Below are 26,175 nucleotides of genomic sequence, written 5' to 3' on the forward strand. Positions count from 1 at the left end.
CAGCACCTGGAGTTCTGGTGCACTCTGGAACTCATACCACACAGAGAGCCGGGAGCCCAAACGAGTTACAGACGCATAAATGAACACTCCCACCCCACCTCTACAATGAATACATAAAGACAAACACTTTTCAGCGTAGGCTGCTGGCAGAAGTGAAATACCAAATCACTAAGACAGATCAATTAGCTGTAAAGTTGTTTTTCTGTGTTTTGTTTTCATCTAATCTGCTCTTAAGTAAGAGAGTCTTACACATGCTGAGATACTGACAAAGGCTAGATAACCTATCTTCCATCATGAACTCAGGGCTTGTCTACACTTGAAACCCTGCAGCGCCGAGACATGGTAGCTAGGTCAACGGAAGAATTCTTCCATTGACCTAGCACTGTCTATACTGGGGTTAGGTCAACTGAACTATAATGCTCTAGGGGTGTAGATTTTTCATACCTCTGAACAATGTAACTGGGTTGCCGTAACTTTTTAGTGTAGACAAGGCTTCAAGAACCTATTCAGGAAAGCACTTGAGTATGTGTTTAAGTTCACTAATTAAATGGGACTTGAGCACATGCTTAAAAGTCATGCACGTAACTACACTCCTCACTCTGGAACCATAATTTAAAAAATCCATTTTACTAGAACAGAGGCATTCAATATTGCAGGAAACAAGTTTAATCTCAGTCTTTTTACCAGAAAATCCAGTGTTGTGTTAAAATTGAATTGTTTGGTAACTTCAAATAAAGTAGTCAATTATTGTGTATTGACCCCTGTACATGGGGCAAGGGATCTCCAATATTTGAACTGTCCAGGAGAGATCTGGGTAGTACAGAACACATGCTTTTTGGGAAAAATCAGGGACTGGGAGTGTTTTGGGTTCACCCTGAAGGTAGTAACCAAGGCTGTTGGGAGCCAGAGTGTGGCTGGTGTGTTGTTGACAGGCTTCTGGGGTCAGAGTGGCTGGATCAGGGCTGTAGCTATACACAGACACTCAGGGACTGACCTGCATGGTGTTTGTGAGAGGCCCAGGTTGGAAGCTACAACAACAAAGCATTGTGAGGCACCCAAGGTTGCAGGGCAGGTGGTGACAGCCCCTCACTGGTCTGGATTGCACCCTAAATGTGACACCTGTGTGCCTTGAGGCCATACCGGACAGAACAACCATCTTCAGAATGCATCTCCAAGAACACTCATCACAGTTTCTCTTGTAATGGCCTTCTCTCACATGGTTCTACTCTGAAAAGTGACTATGTAAAATGACTCCTCCTTATTTGCTCATTGTGGCCTCATTTGCATTGCACTTTTTTCTCCCTCCGTATCTACCTGCAGCTCCACCAATGATAGGAACATCATTGCAGAAAGGTCACTGGAAGCTGATGGTGTTTTAACCACTGCCTCATGTAGATCAACTCTGAGCTGTGGTCCCAACACAACAGTTAATATGCCAGTAGTCAGTTAATACTAGCACTCATGCCTTTGCTACCACTGGGGAAGACTTCTACCCCCCTATCGTATCAACAGTTGTGGAGGGGACGGGGGGAGAATGGTTAAGAAAGAATGACTAGCACACAGTTTGCCTAAATAAGTGAAAAGAGCGTTTGCTTCTGTTAGCCCTGCCAAACTAGCACAGCTAAGAGGGAATGAACCGGTTACTCTACTTTCTGGCATACCATACTAAACAATTATGTTTAAGTTCTAAACAATTATACCTGTGGAAGCCTAAGTTGAAGATAATAGGGTTACACAAGCATCAATAAGATTTGGCCAGCAGAATCTTTATTGGGGGTGATGATACATAACAAAGGAAGAACCCAGCTTGATTCTCAGATTTTGGTTTGTGCTTAGGAGTTAGGGGGATGGGAAAAACACCTGAATTGTACATTGAGTAAATCCGAAGTTAAAATCAGTCAAATATAAAAACTAGGGTTAGAATAAGTTTTCAGAGTTGCACTTTCAGTATACCATTAACTTAGCTGAATAAACTTTTTAAATTTTTGTGTGAAAAGAACTCTGATATGAGGGTGATGAGCACTATATCAAATGCCTAAACAGATGACAGCAGAAAATCTGAGTGCAGTGAATTATTTCTGATAGCAACATGACCTGGGTTTTGTACGTGCCACCTTACAGGCTATTATACTACATGAATCTTTTTCTAGTGCTTCTATGTGAAGGATTTTTTTTTTTTTTGAGCACACTATTGTGAATGCTCCTCATTTTTTTCTTGACTCATCAGCCCAACACTTTATTATCTTCAGAATTCAAGATGTTTTCCCATCTGTTATGTTATTCTCCATTTCACTGTGTGATAAGCTTTAAGCTCCATATCTATTTGTTATGTGACTATTTCTACTCCATATGCCATGGCTGGTAACCCACAAGTGTCAAAGTAATAAGGAAGTTTGTTCTGACCCTTCAGGCTTTGATCAACCTGGCTGTTTGAAGTCTCTGAGTGGATAATCACTCCCTGATGGTGGGGGGCGGAGCTAAGCTGAGCTAAGCTAAGCAGGGAGACTTGGTATATAAAGTCATTTGCTAGGCCAGAGATTGGCAACCTTTGGCATGCGGCCCGCCAGGGTAAGCACCCTGGTGGGCCGGGCCAGTTTGTTTACCTGCCACGTCCACAGGTTCGGCCGATCGCGGCTCCCACTGGCAGCAGTTTGCCGCTCCAGACCAATGGGGGCTGCGGGAAGCAGCGTGGGCCAAGGGATGTGCTGGCCGCCGCTTCCCGCAGCCCGCATTGGCCTGGAGCGCATGCCAAAGGTTGCCGATCCCTGTACTAGGCAAACAAGAACTGTGAACAGAGGTAGCTAGCAGGAGAGCTCCAGAGGGAGTTGAGAGAGGGAGTGTGAAAGAGTTGCCTTCCAGTTTCAGCTCTACATGTGATTTCAAGATGGACAGGGATGGAATAGTGATGATGACCTGCAATGAATGCACCATGTTTTCTCCCCTGCCTGAAATCAGAAGATACTTCCTGTGCATGAAGTGCAAGGTGGTGACTGCTGGAGGAAAAGATTCTTGGTTTGAAGGGGCAAACAGAGAAACTGAAGGAGTTCCAAGACAGCCAGGTTTGGGAAACATCAATACGTCAGGTTCAAGGAAGAAAGGAGCCAGCCACCAAAGAGTCAGAAAGAGAGGATGTCAGAGTGGGCCTGGCAGTTTGTAAATCATACTGGCATTCCACATGGCTGGGGACAGGCAAGATTGGACAGACTGTGAGTACTAGAAAGAAGAGAAGCAGGAGAAATTCCACCCAGCTGGAAGTTTCCAGTCAATAACAAGTCCTCACATGGAAACTGTGGAAAATACTTCTCAAGATTCAGCTGTTTCCAGGAAATGGTGATATGTACAGAACACACCTCTCAATGGTAGCTCGGCCCAACCTATAAGGAAAGCAAGCGTACCCACAAAGCATTCTCCAGCCACGCAAGGAAGAGAGACCATCTTTGCTGGGGATTCAATACTCAGAAGAATCGAAAGAACATTCTGCAAAGGACAGGTGGATAATAAGACAGTGTGCTACCTTCCTGGAGCCAAGACACGAAATGTCACTCAAAGATTGGATAGTATTCTGAAGCTGATGGGCCAGGATCCATTGGGGATGGTTCATATAGGCACTAATGACACTGCATCATGGGATATCTCAGATAATAGGTGACTTTAGAGAACCGACCCCGGCACCGACTGTGGCGCCGTCGCTCCTTGCCCACGGGACCCCAGAAGAGCAGAGGGCAGTGATCAGACCTCAGTACCAGCTGCCTTTTCATCCTTTTCGTCGTCGGATGAGGCGGTGGCATGTACCTCGACCGCTCCGGTCTTAGAGGACACTAGGGTCTTTTGACTCACAATACACTGGTAAACATTTTTTTTAAATGGCAAGTTTTTTCAGGGCTTATATCTCAGCACTGGTTCACATGTCAACAGTGCCGGCGTGCTGCGCACCGAGAATGTGGTGCTCGAGGCCGGGTCAGGCACGGCGTGCTCGAACTGGGGCCGAAGAGCCGCCTCCATAAGTAGAACTCGGAGGCGCTGCTCTCTGTCCTTAAGGATCCTGGGGCGAAAACCCTTACAGATCGTACAGCGGTCTCTGAGATGCCCCTCACCCAGACACTTAAGGCACGACGAGTGCGGGTCACTACTTGGCATAACCTGCCACAGACCGATTATGGTTTAAAGTCCAGGGACAGAGGCATAACCTGGTGCCGGGGAAAAATGTCGGAAGGGAAGAACCCCTCCCCCCAGAGAAAACCTATAAGAAAAAACTACACTAACTAACTACTATTCTAACTATGTACACGGGGATAGAGATACTGCGAAGCACATGCTTGCCGAGGCAAGAGCGGTAGGGAGTTCCAGCTAGCTGTCATGGGCAGTAAGAAGGAACTGAGTGGGGGTCGGATTGGCAGGGCCCTATATTGGGCACCATGAAGGCGTGAGTCCAGGGGGTGCCCAGGCCGACCCTACAGATACTGCTAAGGGAAAAATATTCCGGGTGTCAAACACGTGGCGTGCACGCACCTGATTGGAATGGACATGAACAAGCACTCAAAAGAACTGACCATTTATTCCTAGCATTTGTTTCCTATCTTTTAATCAGTTACTGATCCATGAGAGGACCTTCCCTCTTATCCCATGACTGCTTATTTTGCTTAAGAGTCTTGGTGTCAGACCTGCCAAAGGCTTTCTGAAAGTCCAAGTACACTATATTTACTGGATCACTCTTGCCCACATGCTTGCTGAAACCCTCAAAGAATTCTAATAGATTTGATTACTGTACTTGATTACTGTCCATACATACCTACATGGGGAACAAATCTTTAATAATGGGCTCTTCAATCTAGCAGAGAAAGGTATAACATGATCCAATGGGTGGAAGTTGAAGCTTGACAAATTTAAACTGGAAATAAAGTATACATTTTTAACAATTAGGGTAATTAACCACTGGAACAATTTACAGGGGTCATGGTGGACTCTCCATCACTGGCGATTTTTAAATCAAGATGGGATGTTCTTCCTAAAATATGTGCTCTAGGAATTATTTTGTGGAAGTTCTATGTCCTGTGGTAGACTGGAGGTAAGACTAGATGATCACAATGGTCCCTTCTGGCCTTGGAATTTATGCATCTATGGAAATCTTCATACCATCATTAAGTCTGCTAAAGGCTCTCATTAGTTTTTACTTCAATTTCCTGGTTGAAAAAAGCAGAAAAATTATTCAGCCTATCTGAAACTGTCATTGTTTATAGCCTTACTATTACCACCAAATACACGAGACCTCAGACTAAAGTGAGCTGGTGTTGGCCAAAAGTTGGATGATGACCTACAAGGAAAATCCAGGTGCTGCAAAAATACTGTTTCTCTTCCCTCCAAGGCAGCACTAAATCAACATTACTACATGGTGCTAAGAAAAGGGAGACTGGAATGTTGGATAAGTCTCAAAGTTGAGGTCCTGACTATTTATAAGTCAAAGATCCCAGGGTACTTTAGCCAGGATAGGCTGTGGCGCCAAGTGTTCTCACAAAATTCTAATTTCTGTAATTACATTAACAGTGTTCTCTGGCTATATGGCTGTTTGATGTTAAACTTTGCGACATTCCACTACAGAGATGGCTGCACTGCATTTGCATGTGAAGTAATTATAACTGTACATAGATATCCGTGCATTTTAAATGAAAGTTGATGGGTATGCAGACAAAGGCTATTGGTCATAGCATGAGTACACATATGAAGCTAGAAGATGAGCTCTTTCAAAATGCTTTCTTAAAAGTAGATACAAGGCAATGGGAATTCCAGATTTTGTGTATGTCACTCACTGGAGATTTCTGTGTATATGTTACTCAGTGAAAGGAATAGAGGGAGTAATCAGCTTAGTCTAGGAAACAGTATATAAAATAACAAGTGATTAATAGACAAACAAGCACAAATAAATCTGGCAATGACAAACTGCAGAAATCCTTACCCCTCAGAGGCCCTGCTGCAATATAGACCTGTGCAATAAATATTATATTAAGGAAAACAGCAGACTCCTTTGTAACAATATGAGCTTCATCAATAAGGCACAAGTGCTGCAAAAGGAAAGCAGTTACAACTTAATTTGCAATAGTACTGCAGAATGATCTTTCAGGCTTGCAGTGAACCAAAACTGTGCTACTCAGTCAGATATGTTAATTAGCAGCAAAATGGGATGTCTATTCTCTCTTAGTGGATGCAGACCTAAGGAAAGAATAAGAATGCTACTATTACTGGCTACAACAACTCCTGGAGGATCTTGTTCTGATCCAATTGCTAAAGCAGCTGCTTTTGAATCCAAGAGTCTTTTTTACAAATCCTAGCATGAAACACTTTTTTAAAGCCTGAAAACATGATTGATTCAGTACAATTGTGAGGATCACAATGTACCGCAAGGAGCCATAATAATATTTTAAGAATTGCATCAAGAAATGTCCAAGACGTTCTGAGCAGATCTGCACCAGCACTGGACTTTTTGGGATTCCTAAATGAGTAAGTTTCCTTGAATCTTCATTAACCTACTGGAAACTTGGCTTATTTAGAGCAGCTCATGTTGTTTTCATAAGGGTGATTATGCCCCAGTTGCATTAATATCATCTGGAATTACTTCAAGGGTTGTATGAGGACTTAAAACTACATAGAAACAACACGGCTAGGTACACATTCTTCTACGTAAATAGGGCTGCCAATTTGATCTTTCCCAGTCAGTCCAACAAAATGCATTATTTATAATGTCTTCGGTTTAGTATATTAATTAAATTAACTCTAATCCAGAGTTTAAGGTCTGCTAAAATCTAGCATTTCTGGTTAGAGATCACCTATATTTTGTAACTCTGAGCATTTCCTTCTTTCTGAATCTATAGCCATGTAGCCTTGGAATAGCACCACTAAAGTAGTTAACATCACCATTAATCTTAACTGGCTTGTGAACTTCAAAACCTACTTCTCACTATGTGAATCTAAGCACTATTAAATGAGAAACAATAAAAATCAAACTCCACCCCACCTCTTGAAGTAATTTAACTGTAAAAAGGACAGCTGAATCAGATTGTTCTATCTGCTCTGAGGTCTCCTGTGAGCAAAACAAAACCGGCACAAAATGAGATCCAGCTGTCTACTCCAGCCTGCCAGACCCATTCATTTATTTTTTTTTTTAAATAAAACCTTATAAAAGTTTTTAAAGTTGTGCAATTGATGTGCAGGTTAGCCAGCCTGCAGTAAATGAAAAACAAGTGGCACAAATTTGGTTTATGCTACATCAGAAAGCAGAGAGGGTCTGCACATCTGAAATGCCCCTATTGAAATTTATTTTATTACCCCTTTCAAAGAGAGTATATTTGAATCCTGTGCCCCTGACTTTTTAATGTCAGAAGACAGAATGGCCTGAGGGAGGGAAGGGGTAATTTAAAAAGTTAATCATCATTTAACTTTTATATAGCACTGTAAGTTTCAATGGGGCTTTACAGAATTAGGAAAAAAAGCGAAATCCCCATCCTAAAGTATTTACAGTCCACGGTCATGATCCTGCAAACACAGGCTTAACTTTAAGTGCATGTGTAGAACCATGGAATTACTTACACACTTAAGTTAATATGTAGGGCCCAGATTTTTAAAGGCATTTAGGCATTACTGTGCTTAGCATCAGAACGCTCAGCTGACTTAGGAGCCCAAACCTCATTTTCAAAAGGTATTTAAGCACTTAGGAGTTTGAAGTCCATTGACGGTCCCTTTCGAAAATGAATTCTGGGCTCCTAAATAAGCTAGGTGTTGAGGTGCTGAGCACAGCCATGCCGAACTACCTTTTAAAGTCTGGGCCTACGTGCCTCAAGGGTAGAAGGACTGAGGCCAAAATTAGACAAGACAGAGCAGAAGACAGAAAACAAATAATAAATAAGACACAACCACCAAAAAATGACAGAGGAAGGAGCGGAAGAAGATTAATTACAAATACAAGTGGTGGGAGCCTTACAGAGGGATAAATTGAGCCTGTTAGTCAGAGCCCACTGTAAGGGGCAGCGCAATGCCTCCTGAAACTCCCCAGTTGCTCTCAGACACTGCGAACTATGAAGTCAAAGATTTTCCAGTTCTTTGGTATAATCTTTGGATCAAAACTACAATAAAATAGGTGAGTCATCAAGAAGGCACTAACCTGTGAGGAGGCAGGAAGTTAGCTAAGATAAATGTTTGAGTCCATTTTCCCCCCCATTGTTTTCTCTTACACATTGTGTCAAAGTTGAAACTCTAGCATTATGGCAATACAACATTTCAGAACATAAATGTCACCGCAATTAAGATCGAATTAATAATGCACAAACAATAGTTTGCCATCAGTTCAAGGGGAAGTAAAAAAACCCTCCAAATCCTTGAGAGCCAAGATCTTTAGGTCATGCATGATTCATTAAACACACACTTACTCATCCTCTGTACAGAGCCTGCTCTCATGACAAATAGCAGCTTTCAGTCTTGCTGACTTCTCGTAACTACTCGGAGGACAACAGTGTGAACCAAAGTCAGTTTTTGGTGCATTGAGACAACTATCAAATTAATTCTAGAGAACTGCAGATATCCCCAGACAAAGTAACTTTTCACATGGTTTTGGAGCAGAAAATGTGCCCACCGCATATTAATTTACTTTGACCTACTAAAATCTGCATGGGGCTCCTATTCTCTTAGTGCTTTCCCCTCTGTGGTTTACCATAACAGTAATGTTTTTATTCAGCTGATACAATTCTCCTAGCATCTATAAATCTAAATTATTTTTTCCTAACCATAAACTTTATTTGGACTTTTTTCCTGTTTTGTTTTATTTTATTTTTCTCAGCCAGCCTGCAAATCAAGCCAGGTCTGGTGAAGATAATATGGCAGATAACTCATTTTTATTTCAACCATTGTGACAATGGAGTACTAAAGATTATTCCCAACTTCAAACCACCTATTGGAGATTCAAGTGTCTTCTTTCCAGGGATTATTTATTCTAAACGTAAAAAAAAAAACGTAAAAAAATGTTTACCCAGACCTGTATCATACACATTTATAAAGGTATATTCCCTGATATGCATCTAAAGAAGATAAAGAAAAGAAGAGGTCAGACAAAGTTTAATTACAACAAACAAAACACTGGTGAGAAAAGGAATGTCGCAAGCAGTGACTGATTTAGATGATCTGATTCCATGGAGGTTCCATAGCCTAGAGTCACAATGGACACAGCATTATCTCCCATCAGCATTTCGTAGTGATGCGATCTAATGATCTCAACACACCTTGGAAACATTAATGAATTAAACTTCCTGGTGAGGCAGACAGACTAGATGAACACTAATTTTATTGGATCTTTCAGCAGACTTTAGTACAACTGATGCTGAGGATTCATTTGCAATACAGTATATCCTCAATTTTATGAGCACCAATCTTACAAAAGACCAGTTACACTGGTCTACAATTTCTGAGAAGTCGTCTGCTTCAGAGATAAAATGTGCTATTTATTATGTATTTTGATGTGCTGAATTCAAATATGACAATTAAAACAACTGATTGGCTACTGTTTCTAAGATATTTAAGTTTTTACATTTTATGTCTATGTATATTGTGTAGATAGTAGAGTTTTAATCATAAATTGTAAACCTAGGTCTTTTCATGTGTTTATGATAATGTTTACATGATAATATTTCACCTGTCCTGTTTATGTAACACTTTAAAAATCAGCAAAAGGGTTATATAAATAAAATTTATTATGAAACAAAAGGCAAAAAACTATTATGTACACAGTTTAGTCCTATTCAGTGTCTACTCGGCGCTTCTTGGCTTGTCTCTTGTATTCATTAAATGGAGCATCTCTTGTCGCTGTCCAGCAATAGTCTGCAAGCATTGATGGGCTCCATTTGCCCTGATAGCGTTTCTCCATTGTTGCAATGTCCTGGTGAAATCACTCGCCGTGCTCGTCGCTCACTGCTCCGCAGTTCGGTGGAAAAAAATCTAGATGAGAGTGCAAAAAATGTATCTTTAGTGACATGTTGCAACCAAGGCTTTTGTATGCGTTGAGGAGGTTTTCCACCAACAATCTGTAGTTGTCTGCCTTGTTATTTCCGAGAAAATTTATTGCCACTAACTGGAAGGCTTTCCATGCCGTCTTTTCCTTGCCACGCAGTGCATGGTCAAATGCATCATCTCGAAGAGTTCACGAATCTGAGGACCAACAAAGACACCTTCCTTTATCTTAGCTTCACTTAACCTTGGAAATTTTCCACGGAGGTATTTGAAAGCTGCTTGTGTTTTGTTAATGGCCTTGACAAAGTTCTTCATCAGACCCAGCTTGATGTGTAAGGGTGGTAACAAAATCTTCCTTGATTCAACAAGTGGTGGATGCTGAACACTTTTCCTCCCAGGCTCCAATGACTGTCGGAGTGGCCAATCTTTCTTGATGTAGTGGGAATCTCTTGCATGACAATCCCATTCGCAGAGAAAACAGCAGTACTTTGTGTATCCAGTCTGCAGACCAAGCAAGAGAGCAACAACCTTCAAATCGCCACAAAGTTGCCACTGATGTTGGTCATAGTTTATGCACCTCAAAAGTTGTTTCATGTTGTCATAGGTTTCCTTCATATGGATTGCATGACCAACTGGAATTGATGGCAAAACATTGCCATTATGCAGTAAAACAGCTTTAAGACTCGTCTTCGATGAATCAATGAACAGTCTCCACTCATCTGGATCGTGAACGATGTTCAGGGCTGCCATCACACCATCGATGTTGTTGCAGGCTACAAGATCACCTTCCATGAAGAAGAATGGGACAAGATCCTTTGGACGGTCACGGAACATGGAAACCCTAACATCACCTGCCAGGAGATTCCACTGCTGTAGTCTGGAGCCCAAAAGCTCTGCCTTACTCTTGGGTAGTTCCAAATCCCTGACAAGGTCATTCAGTTCACCTTGTGTTATGAGGTGTGGTTCAGAGGAGGAGGATGGGAGAAAATGTGGGTCCTGTGACATTGATGGTTCAGGACCAGAAGTTTCATCCTCTTCCTCGTCTGACTCAAGTGAGAATGATTCTGGTGCATCAGGAACTGGCAGTCCTTCTCCGTGGGGTACTGGGCGTATAGCTGATGGAATGTTTGGATAATGCACAGTCCACTTTTTCTTCTTTGACACACCTTTCCCAACTGGAGGCACCATGCAGAAGTAACAATTGCTGGTATATTTGGCACTCTCCAAATCATTGGCACTGCAAAAGGCATAGATTTCCTTTTCCTGTTCAACCACTGGCGAAGATTTGTTGCACAAGTGTTGCAGCATATGTGTGGGGCCCACCTCTTGTCCTGATCTCCAATTTTGCAGCCAAAATAAAAGTGATAGGCTTTCTTAACCATAGTGGTTATACTGCGCTTTTGGGATGCAAAAGTCACTTCACCACAAAAATAGCAGAAGTTATCTGCACTCTTCACACAAGTACGAGGCATCTCTGCTCACTTTGGCTAAACAGAAATGTGTCCCTTTGCAAAATCAAACACTGACAAATAAGAGAGCACGACACTGTAGGATTTCGAGAGCTGATATAGGGCAATTTGTTCAGCAGAGTGATGTAAGCTTCGTTATGATTGCATCATCCATGACTTCTAGGAATAACATGATGCAATTCATATCATGTATGACGCAATACCAGCTTCAGATTGCATCATTCATTGTTTTGCCTAAAAAGCAAGTACTGTCCAAACCCAGTCATAGATTTATTCATAGATCCAGTCAAAGATGTATTGTAGTCATTTCTGGTTTAAATTGAGATCCCTTCCCTTTATAACTCACTTATCCTCCGCCATTCCCAAGTCAAGGGTCGTATATACTGACCCAATAGCATATCTTGAAAACTAGAGCCAATCAACAATTTTAAGCATCATTTTCATTCTCAGTGACCCAGAATTAGTAAAGTTTGACTACATTTATTTCAGAAGCATTTTGGCTGTAGAGCAGTGTTATTATATGAACCATTTTTTCTCCAAAGGAAAAAATAATAATTGCATGATGAAATTGATGTTGATGAACAAGTCAACATCCCTTCACATTCCATTGCCTTAAATGCATTGGAAATTACCTTGCAATGGTTCAAAGAATATGAAGAAAGTGATGTAAAACATCATATGGCTTATGCACTGCACCTGCTGTAATTTTGAGATGTTCAATTTTATAAACCTTTTCAAAATTATGAATTTCTCAATACCCAATTAGTTTGGAAAAATAGGAGCTCTACTGTACCTAGCTAAGATGACTGGATCCACAGAAAAGTGAACTGTTTATTCCACTCATTCCTTTAGGAAGACCAAGGTGGTTTGTGATAAGCAACTACTCTTCTTCCCCACAGAATCTCTACTGAGAGGTTCTGGGGGATTTTATCTTGCCACCTCCACCTGGTCGAAACATGTATGTCAAAGCTGCTAGGTCATGGTGAGCAATTCTGCATTGCAGTATCATCAACATGCTGCTTCCTTACTGCACTATGATTCTGTGTTCTCTTTGCTTCCACACTGCTCAGCGGCGATAGGGCTTTGGAAGACAGATGACTTACCTTCAATACAGATAAGATGGAGCTGACAATGGTGGTTGGAAAATAGATCATGAGGGAATCACAAAGGCTATAATGACTACTGCCTCAGCTTAGAGGCCTTAGCAGATTCCCCAAAAACAGTTCCAAGTGTTTAACCATCTTTGGCTGGCCAGAGACTGCAACCTTGTCACAGTACACAGGCCTTTCTTACCTCTAGGCTGAACAACTGCAAAGTGCTCTATTCAGAGTTCCCAAAGGAGACCACTCAGGAGCTTCAGTTAATGATGAACGTGCCCACCCATCCTTTCTCAGAGCAGGATGATATGAGCATATAGCATCTGTGATTCATATTCTATGCTATCTCATAATATGCTTCCAAGTGCAATTCATGGGCTTCATCCTGGTGGCTTAGGACTGTGCTTAGCTCTAAGACCGCCTCTACTTCGATACAGCACCAGGATATTAGTGATCAAACAGAATGCTCTTGCTGTTTACCCTCAGGGATGAATGCCGGGGCAGATGAGCCTTCCCAGTGGAGTGGACATATCTCTGGAAGTTGCCTCCTCCGGTGTGCCTGTCACAGCTCACATCTGGCCACTGCTAGGACATGGGGCAAGATATTTTATTTTTAAATTAACTGCAGCGTTCTCAGCTAGGTGAGCTTTACTGGCCAGTGTGTGATTTAGGACACAGTCAATTTATTAGCTCTTCAGGGATGATGCGTTTGTGCTTTAATTTAATGGTGCACGAGTAGGGAGCTATGGAGAGGCAGCCCCTACAAATGCCTGTAATAAATGAACATGTGTGAATGAAGTAGTAAGAGCTAGATTTATGCTGCTGCATTTCATATTCACAGTAAGTACTCTAAACTTGCAGGAGTCTGGATCAGCAATGTAGATTTGATTTAAAATCCCATATACTGGGAGGCCAACCAACAAATTGAAATAATAAGACAATAGAAAAAACACAATAGTGTTAGTTAAAGAAAGCAAGTATCCCAATGCAGCAATATTCTACAGCAGTAAGAAGAAAGTCTTTACTACCTTATGTGATGCCCTGCAAAAAGCAAATGGATCACAGTGATTTTAAATTTCTAGGAGCAGACAGAAGGAATGAGTGGTCACAGTTCAGCCACAGAGATGGGAATAACAGTAAAATCGGTTTCAGTGCCTATAAGCTGCTCTTCAATTTTCTGGAAATACACATGATCTGTTCTGAGACACTTACCTTTAGAGTATGAGAAGGCACATGCATGGACTGGCTGAAAGAACTAAATGAATGAGTTTATCATCTCATCTACACTGCACAAGCACCTCAAGTGACATTGTGCAATAGAGCCATGAGGGACAGAGCCATCATGTAGCCTCAAACACATTAAAAAGCACTTACTGAAACCAATAAAGAATGCAGAAAGAATAAAACCTATGTAATGCCACAGGGAAAAGTGTTTCTTCTAACAGGCTCAGAAGAAATGTTGAATATGAAGAGATTTGAAGAGAGAAGCACACTTTTGAAAGCACTACCAAAAGGCTCTGTATAAACCCTGAAACTGTTTCCCCCCCCCCCATCCCCCAACCTCACAGGGACCTTGGGACTCCCCCTCTCTTGCTCCGGAACTGTGTGGGTAACACTCCAGACTGTTCCTGTAGCAGCTGCATTGATAGATTGATACTGTATTGATAAAAGTGGTTGAACCATGTCCTGTCTCTGGCTTTGCAACCCAGGAAGACTTGGAGCAAGTGCAAAAACCACGGGGAAAAGGGTATTTGCACCCCTTAACTGGCACTGAATCCAAGCAGAGGCCTCAGTTGCAAGAACACCTTCCAGATCAAGAGGGAACACTGGGCTGAAATTCATCCAACTCACTTTACAATTCTGCATTTTCCACTTGAAACTTCAGGGGCAAACAAGAATGGAAAAAGGCTGGAGTCACTTTGGAAAGAATGTTTCCAGTCTTCAGAACTAAAATGATTAGCATCTAGCCTTTGCTGAATGTAAGGTAAGATTCATGGGCAGTGGGGAGGATGAATCTCAAAGCTTTTAAAATACTTTTAAAGCAATAGAGTGAAATGCTGAACACGGACTATTCAAATTAACTAATCTAGTTTATGCCTTGCTCTTCACTGTACTATATACTACTGTAGGGTACTTAATGGTTTGTGATTGTTTTTTAATCAATTTATCTCTGATAAAAGCTTATTGTATTATACCTGGTCATAAAAGTAATATTATGAAAGCCCATCAACTTAAGGCTAAAAGTTCTTTAGTACCACATACAGAAGTTAGGGTATGGTTGGCAATAAAAAGGCAGAGAGGTGGTGGTGAATAGGTTCCCAACATCAGGCAGTTTTTCAACAGAGAGAGATAATGATGCTTCTGACACAAGAGGTCTGGAAGAGTATCAGAAATGGCAGATAAAACCCAAAACATACTGTACGTAAATGAGGACATTGATTGACATACATTCTGGGATAAAAGAATGGAGTGCTCTTTAATAAAAGCAAACACAATGATTGGGAAATGATAAATTAAGCTGTTATAGGTTGAAGAAATAATTCCAAAATGAATATTTGATCTAGTATGTGGCCTTTGTACAAGGCTTTGTAAAAAAAAAAAAAGCACATTTTAAAAGACAGTGATGCAAAGAAGATAGTATTCCATGAGAGTATCTGTACCACAGTATAGTAATAAAATCTGAATACTACCAATTTAAAATAAATTGGAATAAATGTTTAAATAAAAAAGCAGTAAGGTCCACAATATCCAGCCAATTATACCAGAAACAAGGAGTACAAAGGATTCCAACTAAGGTCAATGATTATGGGGGAGAAGAGCCAAAGACAAACCTGCTACAAGTTGATATATTTTTTAAAAGCCTAATACCAAACCAGGGCCAGATTCTTAGCTGGTATAAACTGATGTAGCTCCACTTTACTCAAACGAGTTAACCCAATTTACCAAATATGAGAAGGTGACCCATTTTCCCCATTCAATAGACAAGAATATTCTACTCTTGTTTTAATTCATTTTTATGGCTACAGTTTTTATGAAATGCATAGTGCTTCACCATCCTGACATCTATTCAGTAAACTACAAGACCTTTTAATGTGCAATTACACTGCTCACTGGTTACTACAGATTTACAAATGTATTTGATTCAGCATGATGCAATTGTTAAACATTTACCTTTCGTACTGAAGCCAACCGATTCATCATTAAAGATTCTTCTCTGTCATCATCATCGTCCAAGTCTAGCATGGGCATACTAAAACTATCTATAATACTGCAGCACCTGGAGTTTTCATCCCTTGGATCAAAAGGGTCTACAATTATTGGTTCAGTTCCTTTGATTTCACATCGGCAGAAAGGACAGCCCTGACCATCGGATTCCTGCACAAAAACAAAAGTATTATTTTAGATAGAGGGTCATATTCTTGTTTATGCTAAGGTCCCTCTATTGGATTCTGGCAATGTGTAAAGAGGTCTTGGTGCAAATCAGAAACACGTCCACAGATATTTTACTGGACAAAGTAATTCATTCCACTAGTGGCCTGAATTTTATACATACATACATTTTATAAAAATAAATATATTTATATTTATTTTAACATGGTCATTATTGCAAATGAGGTTGTTTTTTTTAAAAAGTTGACTTTTAAATAAAATAATCATCAAAACATAACAATTTTCTAAATTGTTAACTTAAAACCACCAAAATGCCAAATATAACACTTTGCCTTTTAGGCTTACATTTCAATGCTCATTCACAGATAGACATCAGAAAATCCAAAACCATAGATCTCAGTGATGTTTGACTGCATTGTTAACAAACACATGAACAGAAGCTTTTCTGTTGGTTAGCTCTGCAAGAAATTAGATCAAGAGCTTTTCATACACATGATTTTTGTGTGTCAGTCATCAAAATCTTTGATAAAACATCTCTAAGAAATGCCAAGGTAGTATGCCAAGTGGCTTTCAAAAAGCCAGATTCTGTTTGCCTTTCTCATTTGAGTAATCCTATAGACTTCACTGGTGAGTAAAGCAAGCAAGATTTGGCCCTTCAACTTTTTAAAGCTCTAACGGACAAGATCACATTACAGAGTAGTAGTAAAAGTAACTAAAAAAAATAATTGTTTTTGACTGGCATGATGCGTATGTGACCACTACTGCATTGTATTAATTCAGATCTGCATCTGAACTGTAGAAGTCGAAACTAATTTGATTTAAATTCAGAAATTATGTCAAGGTTTCAGAGCTTCTTATCTATAATTTTGACACCTTTTATTTGTAATGTTAGATAAAGAGTTGGCTAAAGAGTGATAAGGGCATCAGTATTAACTCACCGCTTACAAAACACTATCCTGAAATTTCAAGCAAGCTCAATTCAATTCTTAAGGATGAAAGAACAGACCTTATTTTATCTGGCAATACTTTACTGTAGCCTATAGTCTGTCAACATTAGTACTCTGACTAATGCTTTACAGTCTATCAGTGTACCACCCCTTAAGGCAAGAAAACTAGAGTGCTGCATCATGACTGCAGTAACTTTTTTCCCCCAAGTGCTTCCATTTACAAGCTTAATGCTGAATTTCACTTCTGTATCTGAAGATCCAATACATTAATTACTATGGGGAGTAGGCATGTTACTCACCGACTAAGCAGAGTTATGTAAAACAAGCATGTATACTTATCCTTTAATGCGAAATAAAAAATAAATAAAGACTTTCATCCTTGTCCTATTTTCTGAGATAGTATCCCACACATTTCTTGATTTATTGGGCGGACATCAGTACTAGGGCCCAAAACCCTAACCAATAGTTTAAACACAACTTCATTTCGAGGGAATCTCTTTTGTGGTTGGATCTATCATGCATTCCTTTTACTTTTCTAGACAACTAACATGTTGCAGAGCAGCCCCCCCCCCCTCCAAAAAAAGTTTAATTACTACTCTGTTTTCTCTACCTACCTACCAATGTCAGTAGTTTGCACAGTGGACTGTAGACACACTATGTGCCCCACCTAGTCAGGGGATGCTTCCGGTCAAACTAGTTTCTCTTCGCCAAGCTAACTAAACAGTACAAAGTGTCAACATTTTTCATGTACAAAACTGCACATGACCATTGTGTTGCTGAATATGAGCAAAGACTTATGAAAACTTTTAATATTAATATACTGTACAAAGTAATACACACTCATAGCGTTTACAAATTCAACGTACAAACCCCTATTCAGGAAGATATTTAAGCACCTACCTTTAAAAGCACATGGAGTTCTCCTATTGAAATCAAAGGTCCTACTCATGAGCTTGAAGTTCAGGGTGTGCTTACATATCTTCCTGAACAGGGTCCTACAGACCCTAAAATTGAACATCTTTCTGACTGCAGTCAGTTATACTATAAAAATATATGCCACAAAACAAAACGGTTTTACATAAATGGTAATACCAGGAGACACAAGTATGGTGCATCTCAGAAATAATCAGCTAAGGAAACTGCCTTGAAATATGTAGCCTTTCACCTTCAGAACACTGGTTTCAATCGAATCCAATCTGTGTTGAATGTAAATTGTCATCTAAGTACCACTGGGCTGCCTTTGTGAAATAAGTTGAACTAATTACTTCTGATAGCATTTGTGGCCATATCACAAAAAAAACCATCACAATGGTCATCATTGTTGAAAGTCTGAGGAGAGACGCTATGAACTGCATGGACCTACAGTGGTTACCATTATACAGTCAACAGAAATATCTCCCTAGGGCTAGCATCCCTTGCACAGTTATACCATAGAAGTAGCCCTACAGAACAGGGTTGGTGCATGCTAAAATGGCAGTGCTTATACTGTACTTGGCTTGTCAGAGAATTCCATTTTCCATGACTGCCAGTCTGCCCTCACCTTTTCCAAAATATTAAATCATGTCTAGTAACACAAAAATAAAATTACCATCAGCCGAGCTTTGCATGCTACAATAGTAAATGAAAACAAGAAGTGATATCTACAGGCATACACATGCCAAAATATACCTACCCATGCATAAACATGTATGTAGCTATGTTATTGCAAAAACTGAATATGCAGCTCCCATACTCTGCATAAGTTTAGACATGATGCAGAATAATGCAATTTTGTATACATATATACTCCTAACAGAACAGACTGTTACAGTTCAGAAAAAATAGTTTTCTGGGGGGAAAGAATTGTTAATGACCCTTTTACTGTCTGTGTAATGTAAAAGTAATAAGCTAAATTAAAGATTCCCAAATAAAAGACTGTTGCAAACTGACTTCCACTGTATCATGTTTAGCATTCTATGAAGATTTGAAGTTGCTTATTCAATTTATTAAATAACACAGATGTTTCACTATGAGGGGAAAAAGTATTGGAAATCTCTCCTGAGGCATGTCTAATGAGCCATTATGACAGCAATTAAACACTAACCCACTGGCAGCCTGTAACAACTGACATTGCTACAGTATGTTTCTTCATCTTCTCATTAATTATACAGGAGTTAAATCTGCAATGAAGTTTGATTAAATTGAAAATGTAATTGCTAATGGAAGAAAAACCCAGTGCTCATTTTTTCATTAAGAGTTGCCTTGCTAATGATTACACTTTAGCTGGGAATCTGAAAAAGATTTCTGATCAGATTTTGAGCCAGAAGGAGCTCCACTGAAGTTAGTGGAGGTATGCCGGCATAAAACCAATGAAAATGAGACACGAATCAGGGCCTCTATTTCTATTCTTCTTATTCATTATTTGTATTACCATTGCACCCCAAGACTGGCACCTCATTGTGGTACACAGTGTACAAACACATTAAGTGACAGCAAAACAGAGGCAGAGGAAAAGTGAGGCAACTTGCTCAAAGTAGTAATACTGAAAAGATTCATTTTCAAAAGAACCATCAGGAGAAATCCTAAAGCTGTGATCTGTAATGAGGAATAACTTCTCTCTGCATTTTTAAAGGGTTTGCAACCCGCTCTCTCTGCAATTTTTTAAATCATCCTGTTTATTAAATATGCTGAACTAAAGGCACTAATGCTCTTTTTCCACAGAACTGATATAGCATGGACAGGAGCTGGACAGACTTCCCCAAATTGTGCCACCACAAGCTCTTTCCAGCACATTCACTTCTGTAAGTGAGAGAATAATTTCACAGACAGCCAACAACTGTAATAAAAAACTGTGGAGGTGGGTTTTTGTGATGCTGGCACCGTCCACTGGGAAGTGGACCGAGATCATGAACTCATTTTTCACAGGCCAATCACTATCAGAAGGTAAACGTGTTGTTACTACCATCATGAGTGCAATCTGAACCAATGACCTAGTTGTTAAAAACTCTCAAACGCATTTTGTCCCCTCATTCAAGTGAGCTGATCACTAGGGAACACTATAAAGACCTCATGCATCACAAAACTCTGTACAGTCAATTATATAACTCCCAGCTGCTGCCTGCCCTCACCTTTCCGTCAGCTCACTTCATAAAGCAACCCACGTGGTTGAGTGGGCAACCAGGGGCCCAGCATTCATCTCTTGACTAGACCCTGATCTGGCAAAAGGTTTCTAATAGCAGCAATCAGCAAATGCAGTCACCAAGCCACGCAGCTCAGATGCTAAGGATTCCTGTATTAGCTTTCTCAGGTGCAAGAATTAAGCCCATAAATTGTACTGAGTTTACCATTTTAAAAGTGTATAAGGTTGTGACCTTACTGAATGCCAGAAAAGGATGAGGTGAACAGGAAAGACACACTGAAAACAGTAAGGGGAATAATAAAGCAATCCATCCTTATTGTCTGCTGCTTGAATTATGACTGTACCTGCCATGCTGTAAGACAAGAAGTGCACATGAGATGTCCACAAGGCTCAATCTTCACATCTTTATCATTCTCTGCACAGATTTTACACAGCTGGAAAGTGGAACCCATTTCACAGTACAATTCATATTGTTCCTGGAACAAGAGAAAGTCAAGGTCAGTGTCACTAGTATGATCAGTAAATAGTGAAATATGCTTAAATACTACTTATGGCAAGCACATTATACTGGACTTCCCACCTGGCTTACCTTTCTTAGTAGTACACAGCACTACTGTAACATCTATTTGACAGCCATATGGAGGTTACAGACAATCCAAATTTTTTTTTTGCTTCTTAAAAAATACATTTAATAGTCCTGTTCTTCTAATGCCATTTCTATAAACATTATCAATAAAATAAAACTTGTGTTTCTAAATTCTCACTATTAGAAATATATTCAAATTATAAAAAAGGAACATTTATTAACTCCATCATCAACTTTTAGGACAAGTTACTTTGGAAAATTTAGGGGGGAGGGGTCCAGAATCTAATAATAAGTATCATTAATAAAATCAGAAACATGAAAAAAAAACTGGATTGCACAGCTCTGTTCCTGGCTGTCAGGTTTTGTGTGTGTAAGTAGCTTTGACGTTGCTTTAACTCCATCATTCCACAGCTTGGAGTTTGGGAAGCTGTGACCTGGCTTCTCCACGTAATCAGTTATTACAGGGGGCTGTGCCTTTCTCAATTGTCATTTCAATGCCAAGGAAAGGATACTGCCTTCCTTGTTTGTAATTTAGAAGAGGAAAATGAACAAGGGTCTGGAGGTCACAGGGGAGGATGAATAGGAGGTAAATTATGACTCACAGTAACAGTGATTTTTACGTAGTTTATTTTTAGTGTGAATCTAGTGCTGATGCAAACTGCTAGACTGACAGCTGCGAGGAGCCAATTCCTTTATTTAGCCACAGAACAGATACAGTACGGTCAATGGAAACGTGAGCTTCCCCAATCTGCCCTCACGTGCCTCAACACACATACAGAGAGACCACCCCTTACAGACACACTGAAAACAGCAAGGGGAATAATAACAAGGGGAATAGCGTAACAAGAGAAGCTCATTCTGCACATCTCATTCAGTCTTTAGCCTCCCCATAAGAGTGCCAACGTGGGTGCCATCTGCGATGGTGATTATGGGGATGTGCTCACCGTCTATTTGGGAATGGAGATTGAACTTCATTTCTTGTATGCTACTGAACAATAACTGATGGCACAGACTCGCTGAATGGCATTTACCTCATCCCCTCCCACCTGTCTATTTCAATTGGAAGCTCTTGGGGGAAGGGTCTCTTTCTAGCACTGTGTATTTGTTCAGTAATCATCATAATGGGGCCCTGATCCCAGTAGAGGCCACCAGGAGCTACTGTAACACAAATAACTCAAGTTTATGGCTTTATGGTGAGTATTTGGGTAACGTGCGTACCAATTTTATAGCTGTGTGTGTCTGGAAGTATTGTGTGTGCTCGCTGTGCTGTTGGGGCAGGCAGCCAACTGTAACAAACTGTAAACTGATGACTTGGGCGAGTGTGTGTAGGGGGGAGGGATAGCTCAGTGGTTTGAGCATTGGCCTGCTAAACCCAGGGTTGTGAGTTCAATCCTTGAGGGGGCCATTTAGGGATCTGGAGCAAAATCAGTACTTGGTCCTGATAGTGAAGGCAGGGGGCTGGACTCGATGACCTTTCAAGGTCCCTTCCAGTTCTAGGCGATAGGATATCTCCATTAATTTAATTTTAATTTAATTTAGTTCTGGGAGATTTTTGCTGATTTGTGCAGGTGAATGAAAGGTGTGTGCTGAGGTGAGAGGCTACATGTATTTGGTGTTACTCTGTGTGTGTGTGTGTGGTTGTGTTCATTTGTCGTGGTAGCAAATGAGGGGTGTGTGCTGCAGTGAGGGAGTGTGTGTGTGTTTGGGGTCATTTTGTGTGCTAGTTCAGGTGATTTATGTCTACAGGTATGCTGGGAGATGTGTTGCCCTGGAGGTTTCTGTTTAGTTGTGCAGGAGGCGAATGAGGGGTGTGTGCTGCAGTAAGGGGCTATTGTGGGTCCTGGTTGTGTTGATTTGTGCGGGTGGCAAATAAAGGGGCATGCTGCAGTGAGCGGCTACTGTGTGGGGGTTTGTGTCTGGGGATTGTGCTGGGGAATGTTGTGTTGATTTGTGCAGGTGGGGAATGTGCTGTGGTGAGGGGCTGTGTTATATAGAGGGGTATGTTGTGTGGTTCTGTGGGTGGTTTTGGATAACTATGGCAGTTGGTCCAGGTAAATTGGCTGTAAAGTGAGCATGGTGATTGGTTGAGTTACCTCGGATATCACAATGGTCTAGGACTCTCGGCACGGCATAGATACACGCCTTACTGCAGCTGTACACAGCCTGGGTGTAATACTTAAGGTCAAAATGACTATGAAATTAAAAATTGGATGATAACAGACCATAAAGCCCACTGATGATTAAACCTGGTGATATTCTGAACAAAACGCACTCAACCATGCTGGTAGTGGTTTCCATCACTTCACACTGACTCAACGGACATTCTATCTTCAGAGTGATAAGACAGACAAGATAAGACAACCCTGGAATCTTTATATATAATAGATGAAACACAGATATAGCAAAAGATTCCAGAATTGAGAAAGGGTTTGAAGGTTGGCAGGCAAATTATTTACACTGTGATACAGTTTCTAGTACTAAGGAAAGGAGGTACACAAGTTTAGGAAAAATGGAATAAATTAAGGACCCAAGTCAGATGGCAATAAGCAGATGGCAATAAGGTACTGGGAAAAAGTAAAGCGCATGCCCCAGACTCTCAGCTGCCGCCAGTACGCACCAAGCACAGTTGTGGTGCTTCCCCACAGATGAGCCATGAGCAGCAACTTGCTCCTGGAGCCAGTTCTACATAGTTTCTGTCATAGTTTCTAGCAACCCCAGCGGTGTTCTAACCTACACCAGTTAGGTATGCTTGAAGGGATCCCAGGTTCATGGACAACAGCAGCATTCCAGCCACATCCCCAGTACTGGAGAAGGTGATTGGGAGGGTTCTAGAATAGAGCCAGCTATGCTGGATTTATGCCACTTAGGGATTCCCTCATACCAGGGGAATCAGCAGCAGTCAGTTAAACCAGCTTTCCAGCTGCCAGAGCCAAGCAATGCAGCTAGAATAAGAGGTGAGGATTTGCCCCTTTGACTTCAACATACATCAAGACTGACCTTTGGAGAAGAAAGGCACTATGCAGAAGAGCAGTAGGGGGTTCTTAAACAATCAAAAAGGGCAAGAATTTTGGGCCAGGTGGCCTTTTCCTGCATGTAAAAACATCTACATAGCCCTAGGCTTCATTCTTTCAATATTAGTATAAAGAACACAGGGAGAAGAAGGGGTCAGCCTTCTGGAAGTTTCCACACATTCCTCAGACAAACAATCATTTTAGAAGGTCTCCTACTCAGGGATAGACATTTTAATAATGAGTTCCCACTAATCCGACGTGTTGCAAATAACATTTTTCTTCCTGTAAATTCTGTAAACGTGGTACACAAACAGCATTTAGAACTGCCAAAGACCCAATAGGTCATCTGGGCCTTCCTCTGCAGTCAACGCAAGAATATTTCATCAAACATTGTACAAAGTTGTGTCTGGTCAATATAAGCGCTTTCCAGCTCTTCCACAACTTCCCCGGAGACTATCCCAAAGTTTATAGATGTCGCTGTCAGGAAGATTCTCCTAATAATTAGCCTATAATCTTCCTTTCCTTCTAATTGTGTACCATTGTACAAAGGGGTATAATTCCCTTTCCTCTAGTTTCAAATATCTGCAGACTGGTGTCATGCCACTGCTAAGCCAAACTATACATATATTTAGGTATTTTAAGTTTCCCAAATAAGTCATTCCCTTCAGCCTTTTAATAATGTGTTCCTTTCCCCTGAATTCCCTCCAGTTTGTACAGCACACACAGGGGAAAATAAGACACACACTAGGAAATGGTAACCTTCCGATAATACCCCATGTACTTTCTTTCTGCAAGCTCTATACAGTTGGATATTCTGACTTCAAAGTGACTTCCAAGCCTTACTTTACTTCCCAGTCCACACATCACTATTACAAAATATTAAACTTCATAACCCTTCAGCACACAATGTACGAAAATGTTTAGCAGCTGTGAAAATTTCCCGCTCCCAAAACATGGTTAAAACAAAACTTAAAAAAAAAAAAAAAAAAAGAGATCTGAATTACCATTATCTTTAGATTTTAAGACTTGCCATCCAATTCTTTCTCAAACCCCTTTCTGGTCAAGCACATAATCTTAATAATGTTTCTCTAATATTTTAATAAAAACTTATCACCGGCGGATAGGGCACCAAGCAAACAGGGAACATGCAACATACCTGTGTAACTTTTATGTGATCATGTGGAGTAGGTTCACATAATCCTGTCAGATCAGGATTATAACTTCGTCCATCTGGGTACAGATAGCTGAATTACACAAATTATTATTAAGATTTATATGCCCACAATTTTCATGGTTAAAGTAAATCTATGAAATTCTGGATAGCCAATAAGGAAATATCGGATATTGATTAAAATGTATCTTATCTCTCCTGAGCATACTCCCAATTTCTTTGAACAATTGGCAATTGGTTAAACAGAATTGAATTATACTAAAATTATCCTTGGCACTATTTTAGGTCATCTTGCAACAGAATATGCTTAGTTGGGCCCGCATATCCACACAGAGTCTCGGTGATCTCAACACCATCTGCATAGTTCTAGTTGCTCAGTGTGATGCATGTAGCTGAGAATTCAGCACAATGGAACGCAAATGATAGCAAGGGAAGAATACTGTATCTATGTTTATATTTAAGTAAATAATGAAAAGAGACTATATTTAGAGTGCATGGGCTTAAAATGAGAATAGCTAGGGATATTAAAATAGTAGGGTAAGGAAGAAAACTATTTTGATGTTAGTTAAGGTTCAATTGAGTTTCATATTGGAAGCAGGGATTCAACCTCATTGTAACATTTAAAACACCCCCCCCCCCCACACACACACACCCCTTTGAAAATCAGTTTAATCTCAGCTGGGACCATATATTAAAATGGATACATCATAATGATATCATTATTGCATGGTGCCACTAAAGGGCAGAGTTAAAGTTGCCTGGGTCTCCTGACTGGGTATTTCCATACCTTAACGTATCTGGGTTTAATACACTTGGATTTGGGATAATTACAACATTCCTGTAATGCACTCACCCTAAATGACTGATATGTACTCTCAACCTTAACTCTATTTTTCTGTTGTTCTTGTCTAGAAATGTTATAGTAGCAACAATAAAACACATCTTCTGTTTTACAAGACAGGAATCCTGATACTTTGCTCAGATAAAACCACTTAGCATTCAACATTTTAAATTATCCTGTTAATTGAATTAATTGGGTGATGAAGTAGAGCAGCAAACTTGGATTTACTTTTAAAAGTAATCCAAAAGTGTAAAAACACACACCCTGCAAGAGTGATACAGATGCCTATTTGTGACACTCACCACACAGAACCGATGTACTCTTAGAAAAGTTACAATTTTGCACAGAACTTTTACATTCTTGAGACCTTTATAAAAAGATCAAACTTCTCAGGGAAAACCCCAGAAAACCTGAAGTTTGGTGCGCGCACACACACACAAAAAATTAAAAACTTGGGACATTTTTGGCCTAAGGCATAGGCAAAGCTATCAAATATATTTAATATCCATTGTCCAGTATTACACAGGAGCAATTAGCAGAACTAACTGCATGATCAGCTTA

At 40.3% G+C, this 26,175-nt stretch overlaps 1 protein-coding gene across 2 annotated transcripts in view; it reads right to left on the reverse strand.

Annotated features, from left to right (window-relative positions):
• The window catches only part of CBLB (Cbl proto-oncogene B), a 202,724-nt gene that overhangs the window by 48,547 nt on the left and 128,002 nt on the right, over positions 1-26,175 (reverse strand). For both annotated transcript variants that reach the window (XM_065423860.1, XM_065423859.1), the window contains 3 exons: positions 24,759-24,846; positions 20,350-20,481; positions 15,722-15,925 (listed from right to left, as the gene is read on the reverse strand). In XM_065423860.1, the coding sequence (XP_065279932.1) occupies positions 15,722-15,925; positions 20,350-20,481; positions 24,759-24,846 (424 nt within the window). The remainder of the gene's footprint in view (positions 1-15,721; positions 15,926-20,349; positions 20,482-24,758; positions 24,847-26,175) is intronic.

This window comes from Emys orbicularis, chromosome 1 (genome assembly GCF_028017835.1).
Source record: "Emys orbicularis isolate rEmyOrb1 chromosome 1, rEmyOrb1.hap1, whole genome shotgun sequence".
Lineage (NCBI taxonomy): Eukaryota > Metazoa > Chordata > Testudines > Emydidae > Emys > Emys orbicularis.